This window comes from Kryptolebias marmoratus, linkage group LG13 (assembly GCF_001649575.2).
Source record: "Kryptolebias marmoratus isolate JLee-2015 linkage group LG13, ASM164957v2, whole genome shotgun sequence".
In the NCBI taxonomy this organism is placed as follows: Eukaryota; Metazoa; Chordata; class Actinopteri; order Cyprinodontiformes; family Rivulidae; genus Kryptolebias; species Kryptolebias marmoratus.
The window spans coordinates 3,017,139-3,026,247 of NC_051442.1; the positions used below are offsets into that span (position 1 = coordinate 3,017,139).

The 9,109-nt window shown below is 40.0% G+C and overlaps 1 protein-coding gene across 2 annotated transcripts; it reads left to right on the forward strand.

Moving 5' to 3' along the window:
- The first annotated feature begins 542 nt into the window (after window positions 1-542).
- LOC108243593 (GRIP and coiled-coil domain-containing protein PFC0235w-like) lies at window positions 543-6,914 on the forward strand. 2 transcript variants are annotated; one of them, XM_017429157.3, is made up of 5 exons: window positions 543-665; window positions 1,262-1,382; window positions 4,840-4,888; window positions 5,233-5,315; window positions 5,771-6,914. In XM_017429157.3, exons 2-5 carry the CDS (start codon window positions 1,271-1,273, stop codon window positions 6,487-6,489), a joined length of 963 nt encoding a protein of 320 aa, XP_017284646.1. In that variant the 5' UTR covers window positions 543-665; window positions 1,262-1,270; the 3' UTR covers window positions 6,490-6,914. The 2 variants fall into 2 exon arrangements, with proteins under 2 accessions (XP_017284646.1, XP_017284645.1); XM_017429156.3 differs by lacking the exon at window positions 543-665 and having other exon boundaries at window positions 690-1,382.
- Window positions 6,915-9,109: the final 2,195 nt, after the last annotated feature.

Below are 9,109 nucleotides of genomic sequence, written 5' to 3' on the forward strand. Positions count from 1 at the left end.
CTGAAAGAAGGAGATCCTGGATCCAAGCGGCTGAAATGAGCTTCCTTCGTAGGGCGGCCGGGCTCAGCCTTAGCGATGAGGGGAGGTGATCCGTCATCCAGGAGGAGCTCGGAGTAGAGCTGCTGCTCCTTCGCATCGAAAGAAGCCAGCTGAGGTGGTTCCGGCATCTGGACACCACCCTTTGGAGGAGACCTCAGAGCAGATCCAGAACCTTCACCTGATTTATTTAAACAAAATTATGCTAAAAAATAGTTCAAAAGTATTTGTTTAGGTGTGATTCAGATGCTACATTTGATTCGTTTTAGCTCAAAAATCTTGGTAATAATCGAGTTGTGGCATCAGTTTTATTGGTTAGACTTCAACAGCTCATTTTTACGGTGCATCTTTAGCTTCTCTGAGCCATAAAGAAAGTTGTGTTCAGGGTTGTGCAGATTTACTTCACCTCAAACAGACATGTGGTCACCGAAGCATGGCGGAGGGTGGGGGTGGGATGTTTCAGCCACTGCGTTTCTTCAGTTACCAAAGAAAATCAGAAGCAGTTATTCAAAGTTTCAGTACACGATGACTGCTGCCGTTCACTGATATCCTACTTTCAGCTCTAATTTCCTGAAACCGCTGCCGGATTTTAGCTCAACTTTGGAGCCATCAGCTGCTTTCTAAAGGAGGTAGGGCGTGCGCTCATCATGTTTGTAGTTTTGTGTGAGGAAAATAAGACTTTGACATCCACTTCATGACCAGAAAAAGTTAAAACATTCTGGAAGATGTCATTCTGAGAATCGCAGTATCTGTGTTAGGAAGTTGTCAGGCAGCTGCAGACAGAGGATGTGGGGCAAAAAGAAAGATAAACAGAAGAACAAGCATTTTGATCCATCTGCTCATGGAGATATGTGGCAGAAATGTGTTGTTCCAGTTATAACGACCAGCTGAATCGAAAGTATCCCCCCGTTTTCATGTTCCTGTCAAGCTCTGTGTCACATTTTTATTGCTGGCAGTGCAGGCAGCAGACTTCCTCCTCAGAAGAAAAGTCCCTAGAGATTGTCAGGAGGCTCGTTTGAGTCTCTCAGAGCAAAAATTAACACCAAAATAACCTTAAGACTTAGTCAACGCCCCGAAAAGAGGAAGTGGTCAGCGCTTTTCTTTCCAATCTCCAGCTTTTTATACTGAAAAGCAACTCATCAAATGTTGTTTTACCAAACTGTGAGTGATTAATCTCTCTTTCTCTTATTTTTTATTGTTCGTTTTCTGTTTATTTTTATCCAAGGCATCCAGCATGACTCTGTTACGCAGATACATCTGGGTGATAGTGATAATCGGAATGATTTTTTGCTCTTTGGTGGTCAGTCTCATCTTCCTTATTATCAACAAATGCATATCCAGAAAAGGTAAGCTGAATGTCTTTGCTGCACATTTACCAGAAGTTGTATTTGCATAACAGCCTCTAAAATACTTATTACTATTTCCTCTTTTTGCCCTCACACCTTCTGTTTCACTTATTATTTTATGACACAAACTTCAGGTTAGACAGCTGCCAGAAGGACTTTTAAAGTTCGGCACCTTTTCAACCTCGGTGACACAACTCTAGCACAGCGGTGCGGAAACTTTCTGGCTTTTGACCCACAGAGCGTTAGTGGCAGAGGCTTGTGACAAACCTGTCGCTGTTCAAAGTGAACAGACTTCACCAACAACTCGTTTGAATCGGTTTAACGACGACACGAACAGAATATCATTTTTATTTATCAGATCAATCTTAGCAAAGACAAAAAAAATGGCTACAACTCAGCCAGCTTTACAGATATTGGGCTAAAATTTAGTGTGGTGGTAGCTGAGAGTCATTCACAACACATACTCTGAGTCCTAACTGATCAGACAAGATGGCCGCCACAGCCAGCTGACCTTAAGAAACACAAAAATGGCTATAACTCTTATATTGAACTACAATTTGGCGCGGTAGTAATTGAGAATCGTCCTCAACGCGGTCTTTGAAGGCGTTAAAAACCTTGACGTCAACTTTTACAGTCAGCTCTGTTTGTCTGTTAGCAAAATATCTCACGAGCAACTGGACAGATTTCAATAAAACATCTCAGAAAGTAATCGCTGGCTGTTCACCTACAGCTGATTCGCTTTTGGAGTTTATCCGATTCAAAATGGCCACAGCGGCTAATCAATTGTAGCGTAAACGAGAAATGGCTACAACTCAGTCAGTTTTATAGATAATGAGCTAAAATCAGGAGTGGTAGTAGCTGAGAGTCATTCAGGACACAGACTCTGAGCTCTAACAGATCCAAACACCTTTTGTGTTTCAGGTTTTATGGTGATGTGAAGCCAAAGGCAAAATTCCACATTAGTTTCTCATCTTTGTTTTCATATTCGTAGGGTTTTTTTTTAGTTTAGACCAAAACAGTCACAACTGTGAGTGATATGCATTCCTTCAAGGAACAGTTATGGTGAAAATGAGCCATAAGCAGCCATTTTTAAATGTACGGTAAGTTGATATCTGCAGTTTATCTGAGGACCCACACCGGGTCCCGACCCCGACTTTGAAAACCACGCTACAAAGTATTTATATCGCTGTGATGAACCATATATTGGACAAAGAAATTAAACAGGAAATAGATATTAAAAATGTTTGAATTTTGAGTCCAAGTTCTTATTTTTGGTCAAAATCTGCAGCAAATTGCATTGAAGATTCTTCTAAACACTTTCTGAATTCAGAAAGAAATATATTTACAGACACTGAAGTAAATACTTTTGTTAAGATTTCCTGTATGTGTAAAGATACAGATGTGCAAAATACAGTAATTAAAATATATCTTAGTACTTCATAACAAGCTTATTTTACAGCTTTATTTATAGACAGATTATAAATAAATTATATGCAGTAAAATAATTTATGATACCAAAGATAAATAAAAGAAGTTTTTAGCACTTTGTGAAAGTTTTGGCTTTGAAATGACTCAGAGGTGAATCAGTCGCACTCGGAGGATGTGTTCTGAGTGACTCTCAGCTACTACCACACCGAAGTTTATATCAATGTCTGTAAATCCGGCTGAGTTATAGAAATGTTTGTGTTTTTGGCGTTGTTTGGATTGGGCTGGCTCCTGAAGTTAATCAGCCGCCGATGCAGATCCAGTAATCATTTTCTGAAAGTCTTGATTAAAATCCGTCTGGTGGTTCACACACACACACACACACACACACACACACACACTCCTACAGATTACAGCAGGTAAATCTCCGCACTCAAAGTCCTGTTTGTGTAAAAGGCAGAAACATAATGAGCAAAACACACCAGACATTTTATCACATGTGATGTCAGGGGAGGTGTGTGTGTGTGTGTGTGTGTGTGTGTGTGTGTGTGTGTGTGTGTGTGAATCTGACTCCTCCTGCTCAGATCACCTGGTTTTAGGAGCCCTGAAGTCGGCTTCAGTCGCTGATTAACCAACATTTACCCCAAACTGATGTAAACAGGGCAGCTGATCTATATTTACAGTGTTTATATATAAAAAATAAAAGCATAAATGTGTGACTGATATTAGTTTAAATACTTTATAAACTACAGTTTAGTGCAGTCCTTTTTTTAAACCTTCCCAGATAAACGGATAGATTATCAAATATTGAAAACCTTTCTCTTCAGACCCAGAGTGAGTCGTCGTCTGTGTTTTAACCTTTACCCTTTTAACTTGTAATATTTGAAAATTTTTTGTAGCTCCTTTATATCACCTTATAGCTGCTTTGCTGTTTTTAAAGTGCTTTAGAAATAAAGTGGTTTGGTATGAGTGAATCATGCCTCCTCTGCCTTTTAAAGGTCATGTTGTTGGTTTTTTAAACAAAGTTGGCGCCAATTGAAAACCAGTACAAGTGGTTGGAGAAATACTTTTTTATCCGCTCGAATACTCAAATAAACTTTCTGTTCTGTTCAAAACACGTTTTGATCCGTGGATGTAGGATTTGTTGCCGTAGAATTAAAATCGTTTGAGCAGCGTTTAACTCTCTGATTTGTGTCAAAGTTGTTTGTGTGGGCGTATTAATAGCATGGAATGAGAATAAAGCGGTGACGTTACTTTCAAGCGGATGCATGAACCTAAAAAACTAAACGCTTACTTCACTGTCATATTTAACCAGAGGCAGTTTCATGGACAAAAAAAAAACATCAAGCAGAAAAAGAGAAGTAGACACAGTTTCATTTTCACTCTTAATAACTACCTGGTTTTTTAGGTTAACTTGAAAACCAAAACATGAACTTTTTCCACCAAAATGAGAATCTAGAAGAGGAAGAAGGAACATCCTCATCCTGTCGCTGCAGCTGGGAGAGTACATCTCACTGCAGCCCCGAAGAAAAGTTATTATAATTGTATGAATTGCTATAATTAGGGACACCCTGTGGATTTGATTGGCTTAGATGAAACTTTAACGATCCCTGCGGTGAAACTGGGCTGCAGCGGCGCGGAGTTGGCCTCTGCTCCGGTTCAGTGTATAAACGAACAGAAAGCAAATAAAGGGAACAAAATATTGCATCAAAGCTTCAGCGTTAAGTCATTTGGAGACTAAATAAGTCATGTTTTTTAAAGACGTGAACACCGAGGGTCATTTTAAAATGTCAACATGCAGTACGAGTCTGTTTTGTTTACGCTTTCCACCATTGCTTTTGTGTTTTTTTGTCATTTTACCTTTGTTTAGAATTAATAATATCTGTACTTGCTGCTTTTGTTCTCCTGTTTGTAACGTCTCCCAGTCATCACAACTCTTAAATGTGTTTTTCCAAGATTTAAATTTGTCTTTGGTTTTATATAAGTCACAACTAACTTCTCTTTCTTTTCTTTTCTTTTTTTTTTTTTACAGGGAAACACAGAATTTTGCGTCTTCAGGAAAGATCTGACACCAACATCGAGTAATGTTTTTATATTTTCTACACGTTTCTTGTTTTGTTTTTGGTAGCAAACTGGTCTGTGGTCTACTGAAAACAGGAACGGTTCTGCGTTTACAGAAAAACAATCCTGACGAGTTCCATTTACCGTAATGTACATATGGCATCATTTTAGAGTGGCTTGAATCTTAGACGATGATGCAGCGCATATGCTAATTATATTTTCACACCTTGCATTTCACAAGTTCGACTGCAGCCTTCTCGTGCAATTCTGCGCAAGAAAGCATTTTCCAAGGATGAAGAACTGGTCATCAACGAGGCTTGAGAAATAAACGACAATATTTTCTTGTTTTTTTGCAACGTTTCAGGAGCAACAAATATCACGAGAGGAACCTGGATTCCAGTGGTCCTGCACCGTCTCTACCTCCTCGGACGCAGTTTCTCACAGCAGGTGAGACTCCACTGGGTCAGCTGGATCTGAAACATCTACTCACTCTGCTGATTAACTCAAGAAGGTTTAACTTATAACAGCCAATGACAGCAAATTCTTCAAGGCTCTCAGGCAAAGAGAAACCCAACATGGCTGCTTCTTTTCATTGGCCTTTTACCAAATTATTCATCTTGCACCTTTTTCAGATGATTACATGCTTTTTTTTCACAAGATGTCATGATTTCTAGTATTCTTGAGTTTATTCTTAGTTATTTTTTATTTTAAAATAAATCACTCAGTTTTGAAATGAGTCTGCACTCCGGGTTTGCCTCCTTCTCCACCGCCATTGACACGAGACTTTCAAATGAGAGGAGTTGATCAATGAACCAATCAAACTGCAACAAACTTTAACCAAACCACCGTTCTGTTATAAGAGGTCATTACGAACTGCCTCAACAGGAAGTCTGTTGTTTCAGATACCCCGGGCTTCGAGCAGGCGGATGATGAACACGACTACGAGCAGATGCCCGACTGCGAGCAGAGCACGGACCAACAGCCTGATTACGTGAAGATGGAAGAAGAAACAAAGACGATGTCTCCTTCTTCACTCTGCAATCATCCAAATCCACACAAAGGAGATCCTGCTTCGTTGGGTCAAAGCTACGAAAACCTGGCCGGGGAAAACGACTACGAGGAGTGCATGGACCAGCAGCCTGACTACGTGAAGGTGGAAGAAGAAACAAGCCTCCTCCCTCCTCCTCCTGCTTTTTACAATGATCCGAGTCCACAGATAAAACTCGATGCTTCGTTGGGTCAAAGCTACGAAAACCTGGCTGAGGAAAACGACTACGAGGAGAGCACGGACCAGCAGCCTGATTACGTGACGGCGGACGATGAGGCTGAAATTTTCCCTCCTCCTCCGCCGCCGCCATTCTCCAATGATCCAGATATGAAATCTGATGGTTCATTGGCTCAAAGCTATGAAAACTTGGCTGGGGAACATGATTACGAGGAGAGTACGGACCTGCAGCCTGAGAAGGAGGCAGCAGATCCTGCAGCAGACGACTCCTCTGAGGACTACGATGATATCAGGAGCGAAAACGAGGAGGACTACGATGATATCGGGAGCGAAAACGAGGAGGACTACGATGATATCGGGAGCGAAAACGAGGAGGACTACGATGATATCGCCTAAGACGACATGAGACAAGGATGTTTGGGACTCTTCTTAAACCTGCTGAGCGGAGATTTCCTTCGTTATGAAACAGTTTTTTAAACTGTCCTTCAACGAAACAAGAATAAGAGATCCATCGAGAACTGCTGGTGGTGTTAAGGCACCCATTTTTAAAAAATGTAATCAATGGTTTGTCAAAATAAAATGGCACTTTTTTCTGTTTCTTCAAATTTTTAACCTTGTTTTTAGTAAACTATTTGGAATTCTTTTTGGTAAACATAGCCAGGCTGATATTGAGAACAGTGTTCCTTTATTAATGTAACCGACAGCTATTTGTTGTGTGTTTAAATCTTTTTCTGACATCACTGAGATATTGATAGTACAGGCATAAATCCACAACTAAAAATGTAAATATTTATAAATAAAAATACACAAGAAAAAGCTTACATTTTTTTGAGATGTTAGTGGTTTTCTGAGTTTTTCTCATTGAGTATTTTTGGCTTTTTGAATCAATTCTTTTTTAAAAAGATGCATTTTTTTTGATAATTCTGGCATCAAGACTTGGATAAGAGATTTTTTGTTTTTTCGTGTGATCCTAAAACTCACCCATTCTTTGTTTAATGTGACCAGTTGTGTAAAAAGCAGCATTATCGTCACCTGCCTTTAATATCAGGGCTTCAAACTCGTGTGTAACGAGTAGGAGACATAAGGTTTGTTTTTACTGTGTGACCCAGAACTATTTAATCTGGTAATTCTTCAGGCTCTCCCGGTAATTTCAGCCCTGTTGGTAATAATCAACATATTATATTAATAGACTGATCTCCCTGCCTTCTCTCATTGTTGGGAATGGATGCCAGCAGAACCTAATGTATGGGAGCTGCCATCTTATATTTTTGGAACCAGAGTCTGTGCACCAGGAGTTAGAGGATTTAAGTCCCGCCCACCTCCCTGCACACAATCACTGTGTTGCATGACTTTTATTTTAAGCATGAAATAAGTACAAGTATCCAAAGTGTATTTTATTTATGTTATTTTACCAAAAGCAACATCTGGTTTGTTTACAAGGAAGGGAACTGACAGACAGGGAAGGTTTGTCTAATGGACACAGGAAACACACACAGAAAAACAAGAGTGACAAGAACACACAGAAACACAACGACACGAAACCAGGCTCCACTACGAGACGGTATTAATAAGAAAACAAGGAACAAGCTAAACGCATCACAAACATGAAATCAAATACAGAAAAATAACTCAAATCAAGGCAGCAGGTCCATCACAGGGCCATGTTTAAACCAGCCCTGATCGGCTGAAGGAACCCTCTCCTCGACACGCACGCCTAGCTGCACAAATGAACCAACCGCCGATGGATGGGGGTCACTCAGAGTGGCTGATCCAGGGTCAGACAGTCCTGATCATAAAGTCAGAGGTAGCCAAAAACCAGCTGCTGGCCAGAACCATTGTTCAAGACTGTAAAACTTGTCACACATCCTGGCATCAACAGGACACTGAGCTTCTGGTTTTTACCATCTGCCACCTGAACCCTCAGATGTTCATAAATCCCCTGAATGCAGTGAAGTAAAGCCTTCCCAATCGAGCGTTTCCTCCTCAGACTCTGAAAAATGCTCCGCTTCAGACACATTTAGTGTTTTATTAATGAGCCGAGGGATTAGTGAGAAGATTAGGAAAAATGTTTCTGGTGGATTTAGTCTGAAATAATTAGTTAGGTGGAAGCAGAAACTCTTAGCGGCATTTACCCAGTGAATTTTAAACCTGAGTTATTATTTGGTGCGAACAAGGGAACACATTTATTTATTGTAGTGACGCAAACTGCACGGCAAGAACCTGCAGCTGCATTAGTTTAGTCCTCTGAGTCATGACGTTTTATTTTTATTAACCCAACAGTGATTCACCACTGTCTGTACTCAATATCACTACATTAAATGTTATTCAATTTCAGTTTTTCCCACAGAAATTCTGCTGTGCTCCTATGAATACTAAATGTGGTGTTACACCTGGAGCTGTTTTTCCGACTCTTGTTTAAATACGCTGTCTTACAGAGCGCTGCCGTTCAAGCGAATCATTGACAATGAGTATCAGTGACCGTTTTCTAAAACTCTGAGCTGGTTTAAAGTTATAGACCAGAAAAGGAAGAAGAAAAAAAGTTTGCAGGAAACTGGGTTAGTGCAAGCCGAACCATCATCCTTCAATGGAAGTCCTTAAATAACAACCAAAACCACTCACCAAAAACACAACATTACAAACATTCATTATATTTTCTTTGTCATGGGTGCAGCAGGCAGTGAATTCTTGTTAAGATGCCTTTTTGTGACTCATTTCCAGGAGACAAAGATAAAGCTTTTAGGTCATATGTGACTCTGAGAGCTGGAAATAAAAACATTTCCAGTTATGGTAAAAAGGCATTCTTGTTCCACAGATCTAAAGAAGACACCCACTGCTCCATTTATACATAAAATTATCCATAAAATGTAAAGTTGACTCTGAATTATCATGCCACTCTGAGGAGGAGTAAAGAGTCAACAGCATCTTCTATCATTTCAGTTTGGATCTCAAAATAAAACCTCTGTCAGCAAAACCTTTTTGTTTTGAACAACAGGAGTCGTCTCATAAATTCTGTCAG